The sequence below is a fragment of the Rattus rattus genome, chromosome 2 (genome assembly GCF_011064425.1).
Source record: "Rattus rattus isolate New Zealand chromosome 2, Rrattus_CSIRO_v1, whole genome shotgun sequence".
NCBI lineage: Eukaryota > Metazoa > Chordata > Mammalia > Rodentia > Muridae > Rattus > Rattus rattus.
Window position 1 is genome coordinate 91,395,031 of NC_046155.1, and position 23,642 is coordinate 91,418,672.

At 37.3% G+C, this 23,642-nt stretch overlaps 1 protein-coding gene and 1 non-coding gene across 2 annotated transcripts in view; both read right to left on the reverse strand.

The window, feature by feature from the left end:
* Positions 1-5,055: 5,055 nt before the first annotated feature.
* The window catches only part of Ipo7 (importin 7), a 39,612-nt gene continuing 21,025 nt past the window's right edge, over positions 5,056-23,642 (reverse strand). Inside the window, exons 7-25 of the mRNA XM_032892917.1 lie at positions 23,065-23,159; positions 22,878-22,962; positions 21,043-21,177; positions 20,258-20,357; positions 18,270-18,346; positions 17,986-18,102; positions 15,680-15,769; positions 15,129-15,294; positions 14,812-14,972; positions 13,598-13,726; positions 12,334-12,400; positions 12,131-12,256; positions 11,498-11,595; positions 10,319-10,414; positions 9,823-10,043; positions 9,519-9,724; positions 8,243-8,449; positions 6,335-6,451; positions 5,056-5,789 (exon numbers count right to left, since the gene is read on the reverse strand). Coding sequence (XP_032748808.1) covers positions 5,692-5,789; positions 6,335-6,451; positions 8,243-8,449; positions 9,519-9,724; positions 9,823-10,043; positions 10,319-10,414; positions 11,498-11,595; positions 12,131-12,256; positions 12,334-12,400; positions 13,598-13,726; positions 14,812-14,972; positions 15,129-15,294; positions 15,680-15,769; positions 17,986-18,102; positions 18,270-18,346; positions 20,258-20,357; positions 21,043-21,177; positions 22,878-22,962; positions 23,065-23,159 — 2,391 coding nt within the window. The 3' untranslated portion in view covers positions 5,056-5,691. The remainder of the gene's footprint in view (positions 5,790-6,334; positions 6,452-8,242; positions 8,450-9,518; positions 9,725-9,822; positions 10,044-10,318; positions 10,415-11,497; positions 11,596-12,130; positions 12,257-12,333; positions 12,401-13,597; positions 13,727-14,811; positions 14,973-15,128; positions 15,295-15,679; positions 15,770-17,985; positions 18,103-18,269; positions 18,347-20,257; positions 20,358-21,042; positions 21,178-22,877; positions 22,963-23,064; positions 23,160-23,642) is intronic.
* On the reverse strand, positions 15,381-15,563 carry LOC116894960. Its single transcript, XR_004387154.1, has one exon. It is a non-coding gene; the product is annotated as a small nucleolar RNA SNORA23 (small nucleolar RNA).

Below are 23,642 nucleotides of genomic sequence, written 5' to 3' on the forward strand. Positions count from 1 at the left end.
CTTTACCACTGAGCTAAATCCCCAACCCCAGCCATTTATTCTCTATTAAACGATCACATTAGTGTAGCCTTTCTCAACTCTTTATTCTTTGGCTAGAACTAGTACCACTATTAACTATACTGTGATTACTAAATTATGTTTTTTTTTAAAGACTTATTTCAGTACACTGTAGCTGTCTTTGGACAAATGAGGGCATCGAACCTCATTACAGATGAGGCACCATGTGTTTGCTGTGAATTGAACTCAGGACCTCTAGAAGAGCAGTCGGTGCTCTTAACTGTGAGCCACCTGTGCAGCCCTATTTGTTTTTGTTTTTTTCCAAAAAAGGCTTCTCTGTGTATCCTAGAATTTATTCTATAGACCAGGCTAGCTCCTAAGGGATCGAATTGCCTCTGAAGTGATTGGACTAAAGGCATGTGTTGCCACCACTAACAGGCCTAAATGTTCAGGGGCTGTTTTTTGTGGTGGTGGGATATGTGGGACATTCTGATCCCTCTTGAACGCTCAAACTGAATAAAAATCTGTCATTTGCTGGTAGTTAAGATTCTATCTCTAGCACATGTAGATTGGCTTGGAATACACTTGTAATATTTGTATATGCCCGGCCCAGGGAGTGGCACTATTAGAAGCTATGGCTTTGTTGGAGTAGCTGTCACTTTGGGACCCTCATCCTAGCTGCCTGGAAGGGAATATTCTGCTAGCAGCCTTCAGATGAAGATGTAGAACCCTCAGTTCCTCCTGCACCATGCCTGCCTGGATGCTGATGCTCCCACCTTGATGATAATGAACTGAACCTCTGAACCCGTAAGCCAGCCCCAATTAAATGACGTCCCTATGACAGCTGTTTTTGTCCTGGTTCACAGCAGTAAAACCCAAAGACAGAAGTTGGTGCCAGGGCCTGGGGTATTGCTGTGATAGGCCTGACCATGTGTTTGGAACAATGTGGGTTTGGGAACTTTGGATTTGGAAAGCAGTGGGATGTGTCTGCCTGAGGCTAAGGTCAAGAGATTTATACTAATTGAATCAACAAAGTCTGAAAAGAGCCCAGCAGAGACTTTGTTCTCTGGTTAAGTCTCGTGAAGAGCATTTTTTTTTTTCTTTTTTTTTGCTTTAAGTGGGGCTTAATGGGCGATCCTAAAGGAAAATGGAAGACTTTGTTGCTACTAATTTGAACTCTGCAGACCTGGCTCAAGAGGTTTCAGAGAATTTCAGTATGTGGCAGAAACTGTTTTGGAGGTATTTTGGTGGCTACTTTTTGCCCTTGTCTGAAGAGTATGCCCAAGGATAAGATGAAGAGATTAATACTAATTGCATCAACAAAGTCTGAAAAGAGCCCAGGAGAGACTTTATTCTCTGGTTAAGTCTTGTGAAGAGCATTTTAAACAAGCGTAGCAATCAGAGAAAGAAAAATGTAAACTGTATGTTTCAAGCAGTGAAGGGAGCACCAGTTGAAATGGAGCTAAATTCTGTTCATGGATATTAAATCGAATTAGGGAGTGGAACCAAGCTGAGTCAAGGTCCAGGCATGGTACCAGGAAATAAAACCAAGCAGATACCTGAGTTCAAGGCTAACCTGAGACATAAGTTGTAGGCAAAGAAAAGCCTAAATCCAGTGTGGTGGTACACACCTTTAATTTCACAAGACAGGCATACAGATCTCCCAGTACTGAGCAGAAGCCAGGACAGTCAAGCTTAGACCGTTGGAGAGGTGTTGTAAAACAGAAAGCTAGTGATAATGTAATAGAACAAAGGGACCATGTTCCAGCCCTAGCAAGCAGCAGCTTCAGCCATGTGGCTCCAGCTTTAGAGTGAATAATAGAAGGGCCTACTGGGACAACTGATGCTGGCTAGTTGGAGCTAAGAAACTGGCGCTGGTTCAGAAGAGACCAGCATCACTGAGGTGAAAATATGGGAAGTGTTTTCTGACAGCACCAAGAAGCTGGCTCTAGAATTACCACAATAGCCTTATGCTGCAACTGTACTTGGTCATGTGTTGTGTAAAGATCACCCAGGTCAGAGCCGTAGGAGATCTGCTGAGGAAAACTGACAGGGAGTGGAACCCGCCCAGATGAAAGATGATTGTTGCTGTCAACAAATATGAAAAAGATGTTAGAGATCTGAAGACTGCTTTGACATCAGACATGGAGATGCAGACATGGAAATATTATTGGTTGTTCAATTTAAGAACTTCTGTTCTGTGGCTGCAGATGGCTCAGTGGTTAAAAGCACTGGCTGCTCTTCCAGAGGTCCTGAGTTCAAATCTCAGCAACCACATGGTGGCTCACAATCATCTGTAATTAGATCAGATGTTCTCTTCTGTGTGTCTGAAGACAGCTACAGTGTAAATACATACATACATACATACATACATACATACATACATACATACATACATACACCTGTTAAAAAAAACTCTAGTTTATGAAAACACAGGGGTCCTGGAGAGATGGCTCAGTGGTTAAGAGCACTGACTGCTCTTCCAGAGGTCCCTAGTTCAAATCCTAGCAACCACATGGTGGTTCACAAACATCTGTAAAGGGATCTGATGCCCTCTTCTGGTATGTCTGAAGACAGCTAAACTGTACTTACATATAAATAAAAAACAAAAAAACAACAAAACCTGGGATGGGAGAGATAGGTCAAATTAAGAGCACAGGCTTCATTCTCTGAGGATTCAGTTCTCACCACACAGTGGCTCATGGCTAACCATCTAACTTGAATTCCTGAAGATCAAATACACTCTTCTGGGTGCTTTGGACACCAGGCACACCAACATATATGCAGCCAAAACACCCACGAATTTTAAGAAAAAACAGAAGCTGGAGAAATGACTTAGTGGTTAATTGGTCTTTTTGAGGACTGGACTTTGATTCCTGGCACTTACTTCAGGCAAATCCCAACTATCTGGAAATCCAGCCTCAAAGAGATGACACTACAAACCTATGGTATAGATGTACACACACTGACACACATATACATAAAAAACCAGTGACTATCTTGTGACAGTACCAACCTGTCTTCAAAAACAAACAAGCAAAAAAAAGAAAAAAGAAAGAAAGAAAGAGGGAAAAAAAACCACCAAATTCCAAAACTAGAGGGATGGCTTAGAAGGTGAAGGTACTTGCTCTTGCAGAGGAGACCTGGGGGTTCAGATTGGAGTACCCCACATAGTGGCTCCAAATCATCCTTAATCATCGTACAGAAATTAAGGTTGATCCAATGCCCTCCATTTGCCCTTCACTGCATACACTATAAAATAGGTTGGTCAACCCTGCTCTACATTCAGAGCTAAGAATACCATACTTGTATTTTAATAATAGCAATACTGTGAGAAAAGGCAGTTAAAGTGGCTAAAGTTTGCATACAAATTACAGGAATGAGGTTAAGTGCACACTGGCTGCTTTTCCAAAGAACCCACATTCAATTCAAAGCACCACGTGTTGTCTTATCAGCATCTGTAACTCCAGTTCGGTGAGATCTGGCACCCTCTTCCGGGCAATGAATGCATTTGGGAGGCAATACACATATACATATACATAAAATGAAAATTTTATACTTTTGCAGGGCATAGAGACACATCCTCTATTAAGGAGGCATAAGGTACAAGGTCAGCTTTGTCTACATAGTAAGGTTCAGGAAGCAGGGGTATAATGGCATCTTATAGAAACTTAAAATTCAAGTATAAGAAAAGAATATGAAAATTTAAGGAATGTCTACTACCAATTCTAAATAGAATTTTGAATTCTAACATCAAATTAAAAATATATAACCTATGTAATGAGAATTTTCACTGTATAAATCCTTTTATAGATATGATGTTCTAAGTAACAATGTGAAAATTGAATTAATTTAAATATAAGTGAAGTCTGAGAACTTATAAAATAGACTAGGTACAGAAATGAAAAGGAAGACGATGTTAATAATATTCTCCCCTCTGCACACAATGTAGAATAACTACCGCATTTTTATTGTTTTGATTTTTATAGAGCCTTAAGCAACCTAGGGTATACACTTGGTGTCCTAACTGTGAGACAGGAGTAGAAGCACACTCAATTTAACAATTTGCACCCACACATTGAGACATTGCTTTCCTTTTGCCAACATTTTAGTATTAAATTCAGAAGTACTTTGATTCCTTCAGAGTCAAAACAGAAAACCAAGCAGTGCCAACATCAGTGGCTTAAGTATTGGTACACAAGAAAAACACAACACCAAAGGGTTTTCTTAATTATGCATTTTAAATATCAATATGTGCATTTCATTTGTACAATTATAAATTTTGTTTTAGACAACAGTATGTAGTAGTTTTGAATCCACTGAGATGTTGCTTTCAATTTGAAATATTGTGTATACATGTATATAAAAAATAATCCAATGTATGACTCATCTGACAGATGTTTAAGATCAATAAAGTTTTTGAACATGCATTTAGGAAGAGAGGGGAGAAGCCCACCCCACTACCCTGTTGTTGCTGGCTTATTTCTGCAGTGGTATCAATAGTGGTTTTTAGAGGGAACCATGTGCCTTCAGACTTCAGAGTTACGATAAGATACCATAATCAAGACGGGAGAAGAAATGGGGAATGGGCAGGTATTAATCTTAAATACATTTTGCACTCTATCTGGTACAAGATAAAAACAGGTTAATGGGGATAGGTATTAATTAGGAATAAATTGCAATCAGATCAAGACATAATTGCCGAATTGAGTTTTTAATAGATTGCATATATAGATGTTTAGCCATACTCTAGATCAACTCTTTAAGAGTAGAATTTTATATCCAATTTACATGCTTCAGGTATCACCTCTGTTTGTTACATAAGGTCTTGTATCCAAATGTCCACTTGTACACTGAGAGCTTTAAGGAACAAAAAAGGACACAGAGGGAGTTGCCATTTTTAGCAGCAATGAAACATCACTAACCCTTTTACAAACCGAATTCAAGTCACTACCAGAGGTGAGTGTACCACAAAGTCACCAGATACAAAATTGCTAGTTCATTTTAAATTAATAATTAAACCTGAAATTACCCCTTCCCCACCCCATTACATCCTTTTTATAAACAGCAAACAGTTTTGCTTTTATACATAGGCTAGCAGGCTTGTTTCAATATGAAAGTGCTAATTCATTTACAGATTTTAAAATCAGTTATGTAGTGCTACAATAAATGTCCAATCTACATAGGAACAATCTGGTGAATGAAAATGATAAAGACCGAATAAGGCTATCTGATTACCTTATCTTATTTACATATGAAGGATACCCAATGGTAAGGAAGAGACAGAAGTAGGACAAATACTTAGAGGTGTAAAAATTACATCTACCTTTGAACTTTATACTGTAAATGAGACATTTTAAATAGTCCTGTAGCCCATGCCTATTTTTTTCCTCAGAAAAAGAAAAGCTGCCTTCATGACATCCCCTCATTTCAGATTTCCACAGTGTCTCTTGAAGCTTCAGAGTCAGGATCTTACTTTCTTCAAAAAATAAAGAAAATAGCCCCCCAAGTTACCCCTCCCCAAATCCCTCTAGTTTCTCGTCCAGTGCCAGGTTACATGATCAGCTCCCACCTCCTGGGGTTTCTGTCCTTCTATTGATCAGTTAGTACATAACATGAACCGGTTCTGGAACCACTACTAGGAGGAACACAAGCTCTTCACTACACTCACACAGCAGGAAAGAAAGTGGAAGCTCAATTCATCCCTGGTGCCGGGCCTCCAAAATTGAAAGAACTTGGCACAACCGGAGCACTGAATTTATATCCTCCATGCTTTTCAATCATTTTGGATTCTAGAAAAAGAAAGAGGGGTATGAAACATTATGGTCATCTGATCAAAAGGAACTGATAATACATTTACAAGGAGAGTTTAATCCAATAATAGATACATATACTACGTAAGTTGTATATACAGAGTTCTTAGAAACCACCACAAAAAGAAATACATCTAATGAGTAAAATGCAACCAAATCCAAAATATAAAATACATTAGAATGCTATGCTTCATCCTTGTTTGACTATGGCTAATCAAATAGCAGGTTGGATATTAACACTTCTGGAAAACAGGCTGTATATCTTATTATTTAGATGAATTTTAAATGCATACTGAACAAAAGATGAAATGCATATGATTCTAATATATGTTTTGTAAGAAATTTATTAGGTCCAAAATTTAGACCTAAAACAGCATTTCTATTATCATGAACGTAAGCATTTTTCCTAAACTATTTGCACTGCATGTAATCTAATATACAATAATTCAGTGTTTATACCTCGAGCCCACATTCCTTCAAATATAGTTATTGACTGCATCAGAGTATATGGCAGACTGACATACCATGTGCTGCTCTTCTTTGATCAGCCAGAGTTGCTATGTCCTGTAACTGTTTTCTTTGTTCTTCATTAAGACCGTGAGTCAAAGCCTGATACCATACAGGATTACGATTTTGAATAGCTATATGGGGGATAGGGAGGAGAATGAGGAAAAAACCATTAGATAAATAATGAAATAAAGTTTCCGAGTCCCATTAGAGCACACCCACCCCCAACCCCCAAAACAGTTATTCTGCATAGTTCTAGATCTCTCTTCGTACACTAGGCTGGCAAGAACTCAGAGAACCTGTCTCTCTCCACACCCCACTGCACCCTACCCATTAGCATATACATTTTCCTGACTTGTTAGTTTTTATACAAGTAAAAACCTTGATAGACTACAGAAACAAAATTAACCTAATTCACTTAAAAGAGATTAAGCGGGTCTTACAAATAAATGCTGTAAGTTAGTGCTTTCCTAATTTAAAACCTGGAATGGAGACGTAACCTGATGGAAGACAATGCTTACCTAGCAGGGGAGACACCCTGAATCCAATCCTCAGTCACCAAATAAACACACAAATCTAAGTGTGTAAAAAAAAGGTGACTTTGCAGTTCAAGATGAAATTATAATGACCATAAATTTTTATTTTCTATGCTAAACCATGGTCATTTTAATGTATTTTGAAAAAAGGTATCTCCAAATTGTAATAAAGACATAATATGGCTCACAGCATCTGTAATTCCAGTTTTAAGATATCAGTCTATGCAGATCCTCTGATCTCCATAGGTTCACATTCATGTGTGAGCAGCCACTACAGTCAGATCTACAAATAATTCAGAACAAAGTAAAAAATAGGATGGAATAGAAAAATTGCACTTAAAATGTTTATGTAGGCCAGGAATGTGCATACAGTAATTTAAGCAGCCGGGTGCTTGTCTAGCATGAAGCTCTAGGATTTGATCTCCTATGCTACATAAATCGTGTGGTTTTTGATTCTGAAATTTCAGAACTTGGGAAAAAGTGGAAAGCAAATCAGAAGTTGAGGGTCATTCTCAGCAAGATAGCAAACTAGGCCAAGGCTGAAATATAGGAGATCCTATCTCAAAAAAGGGAGGGAGGGAGTCAAAGAAAACAGGGGGAAAGAAAAAAAAAAAAAAAGGAATCCTAGATACACTTTAGTAGTCAATACTTAGAGCTTTTGCAGAATATCTAGGTTTTTAGATCCCAGAACCTATACCGTAGGAGAGAACTGAGTCATAAAAACTGTCCTCTGACCCCTATATGTAGACAATGGAATACTAATAAAAATTTTAATTACAATAAACTGCTAGAGGGATGGTGGGACGTGCCTTTAACACCAACCCTAGGAAAGCAGAGGCCGGCAAATCTGAGATAAAGGCTAGCTGCATCCAAAGAGCGAGTTCTAGAACAGCCAGGACTACATAAAAAGAGCCTGTCTCCGAAGCAGAAACACCACAAGTTCAAGCCAGCATGAATTACAAAAGATGTGCTACAACTCTAGGACCAGGAGATTCAATGGTCACTCTTGCACTCTTAAACACCCTGCATTCACAATACACAACCAACCATATAAATAAGGGGAGGGGGTGTGTGCCAAATACCACAAACCAAGTAACTAGGATTTTAACTATAATTTTTGAAAAACACTATTTTCTTATAATGTACATCTTTCTAACTATAAGCTAACTAAATGAAATAGGATAAAGAAGCCCCCGAACATGGCAGTACATATTACAGGCATCTTGATCTACATAGGAAATTTTGGTTTCGAAAACAGGAGGAAAGACTTCCCTATATGTCAAAAGAAACCAATAGATTTTATCGCTTTGCCTCACTTCTTGTCCAAGGGACAGACACAACAATAGATTTGTTCAGTTAAATGGCTCTACATGTAAGAAATTGGCTTACTTTGAAATATAGCTTTAAATATTTGATACTCATCAACAGGGTTATCCTCATCATCGATGATTGTGGAATAGCCTTCTAGAGCAGTCTCCTCGGCATCATCTTCTTCCCAATCTTCATCATCTCCATCTTCACCAGCTTGTTTAGCTAGGATCTCCAAATATTCCTGCCCATCTTCATCAATATCATCTTCATCACTCCCTAGTTCCTCTGCCAATTGAGTTTATGACAATGAAATGTGCTGTTGCTCAGTAAAGTGACATTTAATTTAACACTCTTAGTAAATTAAAAATTTTGAAAAGTTTGAAGAACAGTTCTAGGAATAAGTGTTTAAATTACATGTCCAGCAATGAAAGAAATAAAATTCCCAGTGTCCATAAACCCTAACTCTTTGACTGATGATACAGTAATGAAGCTTTGCTGGTCTACACAGCCAGTTCCAGGACAAGGCTCTATAGAGAACCTGCCTGAAAAAACCAGAGGGAAAAGAGAACTTGTTGTGAGCTATTTGTTCTGTTAGAACAATTACTGGTATCAAATTCAATCAATTTATATTGTTAGTCTACAGTCTCTCGAAAGTTAAGAATTCTGTCACATTTTTTTAAGATTTATTTATTTCATGTATGTGGTTACACAGTCACTGTCACATTTGTAAGGGCAGTGTGTGTGTGTGTGTGTGTGTGTGTGTGTGTGTTTGTGCGTGCTGCCTGTGCTGGGATGAAATCCAGGCTTTGTACATGCTATGGGAGTACTTACTCTAGCAACTGGAGATATAACCCAGCTCATCTTCTTAACTTTCTGTCTTGCTTTGAGAGAGGGCTTCCCTGTAGCCCTGTAACTTGCGCTGTCCTCCAGACATCTGCCTGCCTCTGACTCCTGAGTGCTGGGAGCAAATGTGTATGCCACTAACATTGGCTTTTCTGAAACACTTAAGGGAACTCTCTCTCTTCAAAATGAACTCAACATTCCACTCAATTTACTACAATATAGCTAAATAGTAACTAATGTCTTCTGTTAGAAGGACAGAACATTTTCATCTTTAAAACAAACAACAATAATACCCCAACAAGGTCTCATTCTAACTTATGCTGGCCTTAAATGGGAGAACACAAGAAGTGTCTTAGACTGTCAGGCACCAGGATAAGGGAGTATTGGCCACCATATCTGGTTTCCTATCAATGAATTGGAAAGCATTTGGCTACTATCCTCTGATAGAGACCTCTATGATGGTTCTATGCAGACACACTGTTTCAGAAGAGCATCAGTATAAATCCCTTACCAGTCTCATCATCATCTTCGGCATCATCATCATCATCACTATCATTCTCATGTTCTGCATGGCAGGCATACGCTCTTTTTAATCCATTAAATAAAAGGATAAATGCTGGCAAAATCTGTCCTGAAACCTGATTCAAAACCTGTGGTATTTGTTCCATATCTATAAGAGCACACAGGCCAAGAACACACATCTTCCTGTCATGAAGCCTAAAACAGTTTAAAAAAAAAAAAAAGTAATTTAATTTGTTATCTATTTTATAACTTAGGCAGAGCCCCTCAGAAAGTTACAATTTATTGTTACTTACCCCAGAAAACAGTCAACGTCATTAAGCCATTGTGTGATAAAATGATTTGTAACAGGTTCAACATTATTTGGGAAGCGAAGATTTTCTAAGGTATTAAGCAGTAGGTGTGGATTATAATACAATGCTGCAATTGCAACCTGCAAGCACATTGTTCGGAGCTCACTTGTTTTAACCTCCCTCGTCAGTCTCTCTAAAGCTGCCTCCACGAATAATGGGATACACTGTAGAGAGAGCGTACAAGGCCTTATGAGATTGCAATTACATTCTACACAACTCAATCTATAATTTTACTATTACTTCATCGGAATCATCTCTTTCATCAGATGACTAGTATTTGCAATTAAACCCTGGATTAAGAATAGTCCTATTTAAAGTGACTGGTAATGCAGTTACTGAGTTAACTTCTTAACTCTTTAACCAACGTTAAGTTACACGACAACAAAATATGTATTAAACATACTGCTGAAGCCTGGAACAGAAAATGAGCCTCACTAACCTGATCAATGCCCCGGCCTTTGCACTGTAGAATGATGACCTCTAATAATTTTGCCGCATGGCACTCTGCATCTTCTCCTGCAACTCCAGTAAGAACCTGATCAACACAGAATATAAATTAAGAAAAAATGTTTAAATCAGAGAAATAATCCCCACTCTATAACTATACATTTACATTTCAAAGTTACAAGACTAAGTACATATTATCATGTTCATTGTAAAGAGAATAAATGCCGTTTGTGTTCCACAACATACCTGTCTGGCAACCTATTTTGTAATGTAATATGTGTTCTGAATTCTTATTTTGACACTAGCATGTTAACAAATACTTAAGTTCTCCACAGAGATATAAGCTAGAACAGTGAACCTTTCAAGAAAAACTGGCTCTTCTAATAAAGAACAAAGAAAATAAAAAACTCACCACCCCAAGTGTGATAGCACATGCTTGTAATCAAAATGCTAGGAGACGGAGGATTTGTTTGGCATCAACTATAAAACCACAAAATATAAGCCAAATGGCAGAGTATCTTACTCCTTTTTTTCTTGAGGTCTCATAGTTTGCCTGAAGATAGGGTTTCACCATTTAACTCTTACTAGTCTCAAATTTGCTATATAGACCAGTTTAGGCTCTAACTCACAGTGCTGGAAAATGGTGTGTGCCACCATTTTCTTTTTTTCTTTTTTTTCTTTTTTTTTTCTTTTTTTCGGAGCTGGGGACCAAACCCAGGGCCTTGCACTTGCTAGGCAAGTGCTCTACCGCTGAGCTAAATCCCCAACCCCTCTGAGCTAAATCCCCAACCCCGTGTGCCACCATTTTCAACCAAACCCTTGCATTTTCTTTTTTGCAAACCTCTTTTAGGTCTGATCTTCAAACAAACAAGCAGAAAAAGCCCTCAGAAGTCATCTACTCAGAATCTTCTATTTAAAAGGCAAATGCTCAACACTGAATTCTTATTTCCAACCCAAGCACTTCCTTTTGTTTCATTCCAATTTTGTCAAGATATCACCATGTGCTATATACCACATCATCCTGGTTTAACCCACAACCATGAGTAAACGATGCCCTTCTCTGAAATAATTTTAAAGCCCTTGTCTGTCCAGGCGTCCTGTGTTCAGCAAATTATGTAACATGTATCTTTATCATTTCATAACAACCCTCTGGCATTATAAAATGGCCTACCTTTTTACACATGCTGTATATCATTTCAAGATACTTGGTATCAGATAGAAGGGTATCTGTATCAACTGTTACATAGTTATGTAGAAGAGGCATCATGTCTACAGTAGAAAAGAAAAATCAATTGTACATCATTATCTTTTGTGTACCCCCTCTACTCCCATGACGGAGTCTCTTACAGTTATAGCCGAAGCTAATCTGAAACTGATTAGGTACCAAGGAAGGATACACTTCCTGACACACTTGCTTCCAAATGCTGGTACATTTAGGCACCATCACACCCATCTCATACATTTTTATAATAAAATATCTTCATCTTCTTTTCTTAAAAATTTTCCTCACCAAAAAGGCAAATATGACAATATAATGTCTCTATCCTTAATTGTGAACAAAAATAATATGCACATGTATACTTATTATATAAAGAATTACAGAATGCGTTTGTTTTTAAAAAGCAAAAATCCCAACACAAAAGCAGTTAATGTGCACCACATCCTTGGCCATTAATTGCTAACGTTTATCTGAACAATTCAGCAGTTAAAGGAGAAAGTGCACATGATGTTCAAATGATAAGTTATGTGTAACCACAATGAAGGAAGAGGAAAAGTAAACACGTCCACACTGATTTGACTTTACCTGTAAAGTAATCAAAGCCATCTTGCTGGAATACCTCAAATACAAGGGGCAGTAACTGCCACATCTGTGGAGATACTTGTTGACATGTCAGACTATGTGCCAAAGAAAAGATCTCCTCATAGAATTCTAGAAGAGAATAGCCAAATTGTCATGGAGTGCTTACCACTGGTGAACAGTATAAACAGTAAACAGAGGTGAGCTACCTAAGACGTGCTGCTGTAAAACGGTCCCGATGACTTGTAAGCAGATCCCCTCAAGCTGCTGGGTTATCTAAAAGACAAGATGAACTGGTAAGGGACCCTAACCAAAGTCACAATGTCACGTTTCTGTTTAAAACAAGACACCCCCCCCCGAAACACCACATATGAAATTCTGAACAATTCTAACACTGACATTTAATGTCACATCATTACAAGAAAAAAAACCAAAAAAAAACCAAAAAAAAAAAACCCAAAAAACAAGGAACCACTTACTTAATTAAAAAAAAAAAAAAAACAACAAACCCACAATACTCTTTTGAATATGCAAAACGCATATAAATAACATCAGTACAGACTAAAATAGAAAGTCACTATAGTTAATTTATACTGAAATTATCTGAAAGGAGATTATTTCTACCAATGCCAGTAACTATGTAATTTCCATTTCCTGTCTTGATTTCTAAAACTGGGTCTTACAATGCAGTGTTGGATTCCCTGGAGCTGACTATGTAGACCAGAGTAAACTGAAAATCAGATATCCTCCTGTTTCTGTCATGATTAAATACTCATGTTACCATGCCAGGTTCCACTTTTCAAATCAACAGATAGTAAGCCATGAAGCTTAAGTCTCAACTCCATCAAGATTAATGGCAAATCCCACCTGAATGGAGTCCTCCGTAATGTGTGAAAACCATTCAAATATTAAATGCACAAGGTAAAATTTATCAACAAATTACATACAATAAATCAGATTTATTACATACAATAAGATTTATTTATCTATTATAAGTACACTGTAGCTGTCTTCAGACACACCAGAAGAGGCCATCAGTTCTCCTTACAGATGGTCATGAGCCACTATGTGGTTGCTGGGAATTGAACTCAGGACCTCTGGAAGAGCAGTCAGTGCTCTTAACCTCTGAGCCATCTCTCCAGCACCCCCTTTTCAACTTCTAAAAGATACTCATTTGCTAAACAAAAAACAAGGACATGATTTTACATGGGGTGTGCCTATCTCTAATTTTCAAACAAAAAGCAAAAATGGCCTGGAAATACATATGTAAGTATTGACACTAAATTCATTACAGTGGAAGCAGGGTTAAAATTCTCTCTAGCCAAGCACTGTGCAGTCATATGGCCAGGTTGAGAGGCTGAAAGGGGTACATAAAACTAGGCCTTGACATACACATAGACACATAAATCAAAGCAGATGAAGCTTTATAAACCCTCACTGAGGTTAACTTTTCTATACTTGTTTAGATTTTACCTCTTTGTGATCTTCAACCACACTCAGAAGTGTGTCAATTGTATTTAAAATTCCCATAGCAGTGACGGCTTTGTCATCGCTTCCTTCCTCATCTGGCCCAGTCTGGATTACTTGGTTAAATGTCATTGCCTAGAATCATGAAAATGCAATGTATTCAATGTTTTGTTCTTAAGACTGGGGTCTCCGGAGACACATACCCACATGCAGTCAGAGACTAGGAGGCAGGCTGCATATCCCAGGCAGACCTCAAACATTCTGTCTGCAATACACAGACACATTCTGCTGAGATTACAGGTAAGCAACATCATGCTGAGAATGACCTGGGAATTTCATTGGTAAAATGTCCAGGAGGGAGCACAACCATGTCTCTAATTTGATTAACAAGATTGAGAGGTCCAGAGTCAACTGGTACTGCTCTGGCATTAAACATCTTCTTGACATTTCTGTCACTGGAAATGAGAGATTACATGCTAACACCATGAGGGTAATGAGTCAAGGTACAGAATGTGTGTATCATTATTATCTTTAATACAATCAGCACCAAAGGAATGAATGATTGATTTCAAAAACTCATTGCTAGAACCAGCAACATGCTGAGATCCTTTATTTGATTATCCTCAAATACAGGTACAGACTAACCAAGTTGCGGATTTGCCTATTTTTATAAATTTCACTTAATATGAGTGTTTTGATTTCAAGAATCTCTGTGAAACACTTTTATGCCTGGTGCCTGCTGACATAAACCAGAAAAGGGTATCAGATAGCTGCACATGACTCTCAGCCTACATGTGAGTGCTGGGAGTCAAACCCAGGTTCTCTGGGAGAACACCTATCGGTCTTAACCACTGAACGGCCTTTGCTCCTGTTTTGCCATTTGTAATTTTATCAACTATTCTGAGTATTCTGGAAACCCACAGATACTGAACTAACGAGCCTGCCCTGTGACAGCAGTAAGATGAGCTTCAGCAACACTACATGCAGCTCTAGCAAGTTGTTCAGACTTTTCCTATCTCACATTGTCTCTATGTAAAATAGAGACCCATGTGAGAAATAAATGAGTTAAATAGTAATCAAGTGGTTTATACTACATGGTACACAGTATGTTCTAAGGAATATTTGCTTTGAGGGAAAGTAAGTTGCTTTTGACGCACTATAGGGATGAAACAGAAAATCGACATCTTTGCAGTAAAAAGAGGTTCAGACAACAAACATACCAGATGTTGTGTCATTTCTACAGCAATAGGAGTAACTTCTTCACTATATTCACAGATCATTTTCTGAATTACATTTGTAAGATCATCGTTTTCTGTTTCTCTTATAATATGAAGAAGAGCCTGCATTACAGGTCTGATAAATGGAGTGATGTATTCTTTAGCTGAAAAAGAGGGGGGAGGAGTATTATCAAACAGGTAATTAATAAGTTGGATACAGAAACAGCAAAAACTAAAGCGCATTCATTTATGTTAAGCTACTTTCTAAAATTCTATTTAAGAGTTTGTGTAAAGGTGTGTGTGACATACAAACCACTTACCTTTTTCTTGATTGCTGATCAACACTTGTAGTGCAATGGCAGCTTCCACTTTTACAGGCATTTCTCGATCATCAATCAGACATCTTCTTGTCAGCTCTAAAGCTGTTTGGAGGTTTTGATCACTTTTGAATTTCACTTCACAAAAATAGTGAAGAACCCAGCAAGCCTTTAAAAAGAGGAAGGAGGGATGGGTGTATATATGATTCTGAAGACATTACAATAGATTTCCCCAACTTAGCTCTTTCCAAATGTTTTTGTCTGAGAATTTGGAGGCTGGCCAGTGGGAGATGTGTTCAAACACACAACACTAGACCAGTACTATGATCCCAAGTTATTCTTTGGCTGTACTCTTTTGTGTGGATAGCAAGATCTGAATGCAAAACACAGACAGAAACTGCTACCAGACATAGATGACAACTATGCACACAGCACTAGAGCAGCCAGACAGACTCGCAGAAAAAGAAGTCTTAACTTTATCAAGTCAAAGTTTTTATTTTCAGTCATTCCTTACAAAACAAAAACACATCAAATAATACAACATTAAAACTTACTCTTGCTCTCATGTAGCCTAGTTCACTGCTGAAGAGAGGAAATACATGATTTTGCAACATGTATTCCATTTGATCTTTGTAGATCTTTTTCTGTAAATATAAAAAAAAATTGATACAGTTCCAAACATAATTGTCTCAAGTTCAAATACACATGACAATGTTAAAAGGGACTAATAGTGACACAAATTGATTCTAATCCCTTAAATCTCATGTTATCCATCCCATTCATTTTTATAGTATCTTTTTCTTTGAAGCAGGGCCTTAACCTGAGCACGGCATGGAATTCATGCTCTTGCTTGCCTCCTTACCAAAGATGAATCTCACCTCTGATTCCTGAGTTCCAGCAATTATGGATTCGAGATTTCTCTAACTGGAAAGCAATCAGCCTATGTTTTGATAGAAAATGGTCTAATAGCTACTTAGGGGGCTGAATCGATAGTATAATTGGTAAAATTAATCAGTAAAAGTATTAAGACTTGAGTTTGAGCAGCAGCACCTAAAAACCTAGGCATAGTAGCCTATGCTTATAATCCCAGCACACAGGGGTAGGTAGAGCTGATCTCCAGGAGCTATTAAGACTTCTGCCACTAGAGAGATGGCTCAGCAGTTAAGAGCGCTGACTGCTCTTCCAGAGGTCCTGAGTTCAATTCCCAGCAACCACATGGAGGCTCTGTAATGGGATCTGACGCCCTCTTCTACTGTGTCTGTAGACAACGACAGTATACTCCACATATATAAATAAATCTTAAAAAAAAAAAAAAAAAAAAAAGGGGTGCTCAATAGATGGCTCACGAGCTTTGACTGCTCTTCCAGAGGTCCTAAGTTCAATTCCCAGCAATCACATGGTGGCTCACAATCATCTGTAATGAGATCTGGTGCCCTCTTCTGGTGTGTCTGAAGACAGTTACAGTATACTTACTTATACTTGATAAATAAAATAAATCTTAAAAAAAAAAAAAAAGACTTCTGCCATGTCTCTCCATCTCTCTCACACACTCACACACATGGAGGAAATACAATTTAATTCCAATTCCAAAGAAATAGCTAATACCACACGAAACTATTTTTGGTGTATATGTGAGTCACAAGAGACATACAACTCAAAAGATGCTACGTCACATAAGAAAAATGGCTCTAGTCATAAAAATGGTTTGGTGGCTCAAATGTACAAGCCTCTCACCTGGGAGGCTGAAGGGTTAAAAGATCACTATTAAACCTGATGTTAGCCTAAGATGGCTAAAATAATAGGGAAACACTGTGAACAATAGCTTGAAACTGGAAACAGCATTTCAGACACGGAGACAGAAATATCACAAGTTAGAGGCTAGCTTGAAAAAAACACATTAAAATCAAGACAAGCAAAAAGTAACCTTGGATTAAGCATGCAGAGAAATAAAACTGTCATATGCTGCTGCTATTAAAATGTTACTGCCATTAGTTTTTATACATTTTTCTGCATTTATAAAACATGAGAAATTTAGTCTCCTAATTAGATACATGCAAAATGAAAATGTACCTCCTTACACAAACCTCTAAAGGAATATTCATAACATTTAATTACTTTTTATTACATTTATTTTATGTGTGTTTCCCTCAGTGCCATGTAGATGTCAGAAGACAACTTGTAGAAATTAATTCTGTCATACCACGTGAGGCCCAGGATTGAACTTAGGCCTCAGGTTTGTTGGTTCATCAGCCATAGTTATATACTCTCAATAGACAAACCTCACAGTATGTATATTATACTTAAGGCTGAAAAAAAAAAAAAAAACAAGCAAATACTAATTTAGGAACTGCCAAGGTGGCTCAGCAGTTAAAACCATTCATTGTTCTAGATAACCTGTGTTCAGATCTGAAAGCCCACATCAGAATTTTACAACAGCCTTTAACTCCAGATACAGTATCTTCTGGTTCTGCAACTAGGCACTGCACACAAGTGTTACATTTACAGACATACTAATATATGATTAAATGTAAGTGTAAACAATATAGTTAAAAATACATTTCTAGGGGGCTGGAGAGATGGCTCAGAGGTTAAGAGCACTGTCTGCTCTTCCAGAGATCTTGAGTTCAATTCCCAGCAACCACATGGTGGCTCACAACCATCTATAATCAGGTCTGGTGCCCTCTTCTGGCCTGCAGGTGCATACATGCAGGCAGAAAGGTGTATGATATATACATAATAAATAAATGTTAAAAAAAACATTTCTAAGTATATGATTGCATATATAAAATGTAAATATATTACTAAATATATCCATTAACATATAAGTTTCCCTCTCACTCACTCATACACAAAGGAATACCTTCAGAAGTATTTCAGCTAAAGAGCCAATCATATGCAAAGCTCCATCTTTTTTACGAGGATCAGCATTCGGCTCAGTAAGAATCTGGTAACAAAATCCCATAGTCTTTTGCAGTACCTGAATAAGAAACAAACAAACAAACAAACAAAAAAATCAGTTATAGAATAAACCACAGTTCTTGAAGAGTGTAAACAAAAAAAAAATCCACATTGTTAACATTTTAAAAAAGTAAACCTGAAGAAATTTAAAATAATAAAGCAAATATTAAGTACTTCATAACTCACCTCCTTCCTTTTACTACAGGCTGTAAACAAAAGTGTTTGAGCTGCAGTAGTAGGAGAAATGAAATCCTCGAACACATCTAGAGAAGAAATATAAGATGAAAAATTAGAGAAAACAATTTTTGCGTGTTTTATGACAGGGTCAAACTTCTCTTCCTCTTGCTTCCCTCAATTATGAGTATACACATGGAATAGGGTGGCTGGTTTATTAATTTTCTTTGTAAAATATTTCATATCCCATAATCTACAAATTATATTTTGTAAAAATCAGGGGTTGGGGATTTAGCTCAGTGGTAGAGCGCTTGCCTAGGAAGCGCAAGGCCCTGGGCTCGGTCCCCAGCTCCGAAAAAAAGAACCAAAAATAAATAAATAAATAAAAATCAATTCCTTTTATCAGATGTACTGGTGCATACCTGTAATTCCAGTAAAGGAGGCTGAACCAGCAAAATCTTAAGTTCAAGGTTAGTAGCAGACCCTATCTTAAAAAAAAAAAAAAAAAAAACCACACCAACTATGTTTAATGGGCTTAGGGTATACTCTATACTCTATGGTAGAAAGCTTGCATGGCATGCACAATGTCCCACAGCTGATCCCCATCACCGGGAAATAAAGCATATAAAAGCGGAACTTTTTTTTTTTTTTTTTTTTTTTTTTTTTTTTTTTTCCCAGAGCTGGGGACCGAACCCAGGGGCCTTGTGTATAGGGCAGCTCTACCACTGAGCCAAATCTAACCCCAAAGCGAACTTTTAAATACTTCAAATCTTCCCAAGTGTGAGCAAAATTAATCTAGGTATACATCTAAAATTCCATCATTTTCAAGGTTAACTTGAGAAAGCCTCAGCTACTTAAGATACCCATTCCCAGAAGAAGAAGAAGAAGGAGGAGGAGGAGGAGGAGGAGGAGAAGGAGAAGCAGCAGCAGCAGCAGCAAATACAATTTGCAAACTGTTCTTTTTTTTCCTGAGATGGGATCTTACTAGGTCTCCCTGGCCAATGCTGAACGTCAAATTCAAATGATCCTAGCATTTGAGCCAGGACCCATCACACTCAAATTACATCTTTTCTTTAATTATTAAATGTCCTTCCACCAGAATATTTAATAATATTCTTCATATAAAACACTAGCACAAAAAAACTCCCAGTATATTCATAACAGACAAGATCAAGTACAAGACATTAATCTTTTAGGTTTTCTGGTGCTTTCTGTGTCAACACCAATATGCATCTTTTCAGGTCCCATCCATACATGTGACATGAGACTCAAAGCTACAGTACCATGTCAGAAAAACATCCAGTTACCACACCTCAAGATGTGTCCTTTAAAAAAGAATTATGATAATGTGCAGTAATGAATAAATAGGCCTAAAAGAATGTACAAGACAAATTAAGATTTATGAAGTCGAGGCGAACTGCTCACAAGTTTTTGTAACCAATCTTAAACTAAAATACTAATTCTAAATTCTGAATGTGGAAATTTTAAAATATTTTCTTTAGAAAGCCAGGCAGTGGTGGTGCATTAATACCAACACTTAGAATGCAAGGGCGTGGGGGAGATATCTCCGTAAGTTCCAAGTGAACGTGGTGAGTTCCAGGACAGCTAGGGCTGTTAGAAAAATCCTTGGGTGACAGGAAAACCCTTGGATTGGTGAGGACCAAAAAAAGCAAATCAAATCAAAACAAACAAAACAAAACACCAAACCTTTTCATTCTATTCCTTAGAAGTGTGTGTGTAGACGGGGAGGTACGTACCATAGCAATCAATATATGGTAGTGGTCACCTCTCTCCTTGGTGAATCCTCAGTTCATCAGGCAAGGACCTTGCCCATTGAACTACCTTGCTGACCCTGCTTTGTTTTTAAGATAGTGTCTTATTCAGCTCATGCAAGCCTCGGATTTGTTTATGTAGCTGAAAATAAGCTTGCACTTTCCTTCCTAGGTTTGGGATTGCAGGCCTACTCCACCATACCCAGGTAGCAAGGCAAATTTTCTTACCAAACTTCATGCGTATATATTCATAAGGATCTTCTTGCCAGAGTTCCTCATCAGCATCTGTATAGCACATCAATGGAAAAATAACATCTTGGATAATGCCCTGCAATTTAAAAGTTAAGAAAGTAACAGCCTTCAGCTTTCAAATTTAACCTGTCCAATCTACAATAAGTAGCAAAACAAAAAATAAATATATAAAATTTAACAGCAATCCCCAGTAACTTATTTAAGACATTTCAGCCTAAGTCCTAAGCTGTCTATCAATGACAACAATTATGTTCTGAGACATACTTGTGCATAGGTAGGCTGTTTCATTTACGCTGACAGCATGACTATAAGCATTGCTATAAACTGCATGCAATCTCTAGTGCTCAAAGAGCAAAAGACAAGTAACAGAGAAGCAAACTCTAGGACTCTTAAACCTAGTAAATTACCAAAACAGTTAAGACAATTAAGTGAAACACAATCTGAAGAAATCGTCCTCTACACAGTCCAAATCACGTGACTAAAAAATATCACTATAATCTAATGGTCATAGCTTAAATACTAGCTTGATGATTGAATTTTAGATAAAAATGTACGTGGATGAATGTTCATAATACCTTTAATACTCCAAAGTATCTTTTTTCTGTTGCACTATCAAAAAAAACTAAGTTTTTTTTACACTAAGAAAAAAAAACTCAACAATTTTTCTACCTTTATGGCAAGTATTTTATTTCCATTACAACTACTAACAAAACCACATGAACCAATCAAGAAAACAAGCATTGCAAAGACAAAATTATTACTTGTATATGAGGCTTCAGGTTCTTCCATGTAAGAGCGTGGGAAACTCCTTGATTAATATAATTTAATGTCTGCTGTAAAACGCGAGGAGCCATATACTGTTTCTCCTTGTACTGATACAACACTTTCAATAAAACCTTTGGAAAAAAAACCCAAAAAGTTAAATCTAAAACAAAATTCACATAAGATTTAACACTCTGAATTAGTAAAAACACATGCCTAGATATCACCACAAAACAAAAATACATTCTTTAAAAGGATATTTAAAATCTTTTGTGAAGAAATATATTTGTTTCCAAGGTATTCAAAATAATAAACAGCATGGTAAGATGGCTCTGGAATACATACACTTCCAAATATAACCCTTTAAAAGAAGGGCGGAATCTGGAGATACGGCTCAGTGGTTAATAATACTGGCTCTTCCTTCCAGAGGAGCTGGGTTCAATTCCCAGTACCCATATGATAATTCACAACTGTAATAACTAGTTTCAGGAGATCTGATACTCCCACACAAACATACATGCAAGCGAAACACCAATGAACATTAAACAAACAAACCTAGAAACAAAAAGCCCAACTGTCTACAACAGAGAAGAGAAGCTTGAAGTTTAGTCAGGGTAAACTGCCCTGACAAGAAACCTAAATGAGAACTCTTGGCGTAAACTCTAGACAGTTTCTGCTTGGCACATTTAGCCGTCAATTTCATTTTATCTCTGACATTTTTACTTTAACTTAAAAGCCTCATTGAAAAAACACTATGCTCTGCCCTGACTCTTTCCACTGGGATCTCCAGAAAACTCATGAATATGCTAAGTGAGTTTCTATCTTACAGAATGTATTCAACATGATAATTCTTTCCTTTCTCTCTCATTGGCCACCATTAAGTAAATCCATTTATTCAAACTGGGATAATATCGACCACTCCCAAATCAGCATTTGAGAAGCATTACTATATTCAAACTCATAGCCTTAACCCCACCACCCAAAAAGACCAACTTTAAGCCCAACAAGGCAAGAAGATTACAATTCTCAAAAACACTTTTGAAATTAGGACTGGAGTCAGGTACAGTGGCATATACCTCTACTCCTATTACTCCAGAGAGGAAAAAAAGTGGATCTCTGTGACTATAAAGCCAGTCTGAACTACATAGTTCAGTCCAAGCCAGCCTGGGCTACATAGTGAAAATGTCCTATAAAACAAAACCAAAGCCGAATACTGTTGTGCATTCTTTTAAACCTATCCCTCATGAAGCAAAGATATGTTGATTCTGAGTTTGAAGCCAGCCTGGTCTACCAACTGAGTTCCAGGACAAAGAGATAAAACCTTTACTGAAACACAACAAACCCACCCACCCACATCAACTAACAACCACAAATGGAACTGCAAAGGATAGGCAATCATTAAGGGCAACAGCTACTTTTCCAAAGGACCTGGTCTAGACTCCCAGCACTCACATGTTGGCACACAATTATTTATAACATTCTCTTCTAGTCTGTAAAACAGTGGTTCTTAACCTTTCTATTGCAGTAACCCTCTGAATCAGCTACTCACGTTATGACCCCCAACCATCAAATTATTGTTGTACCTACTTTATAATTGTGATTTTGTTGTTATAAATCATAATGTAAATAAATAACTAATATGCAGGATATGATATGTAACCACTGTGCAAGGGTTGTCTGACCCCCAAATGGGTCGCAACCCACAGATTGAATACTGCTGCTCTAAGGGCACCTGACACGCTCAAATGGTATACATACATGCACGCAATACAGCCATAAACATAAAATCTTTAAATCAAAAACTTGAAAGTGTACTTAAACACCTTTGACTTACTTGCTGGACACCAACAGCAAATGCCTTCAGAAAGACTTCAGCAAACTCATTATACTCTTTAGAAACATTCCCAGGGCTTCCATATCTATATGAACACGAATGTGGCCATTATTTCCTTTGTATTTATATTCATAATATCAAGCAGCAAAAAATAAATTTAAATTACTATGTATGGACAAGAGCATACCTTTCAAAAAGTCTTGCTAAAATATGTAAGGCCCACTTTTTACATTTCCACCAAGGTAACTCTGGTCTATCATCTTCTTCAACTTGAAGTGTTTCCTTTAAAGAGACATTTATTTAATAATATTGAGAAAATAACTGCATCAGGTAAGAATAAGCTTTCATGAAAGCAAAGAACCTAAGCATAAATAAATAAAAGTATGACCAACAACAAAATCATTAAAAGAATAAGCTGATTCCTACTTAACATATTCATGATACTTTTAAGTTAACAAAGAGAGACTATAGAACTGAAGTCTTCATATACTGCCACTGAAAACAATGCCAAATCTGGTAAGTCAAGTGGACTATCCATTCTATCATCAACTTCTATCCTTTAGTATTTATATAAGAGTGAAAGCACATAATGGAATATACTCACATAACACTTTTGCACTGAGTATCCCCATCAACATGTGATTACTAAAGATATATCTACTTATAGTGCATAAGTCACCAGGTATTTAATAATCTACTTATTCCCTATCTGAGAAAGTTAAGATTAGTAGGAATATCAAGGCAACTGTAGCTAATCACCATTTA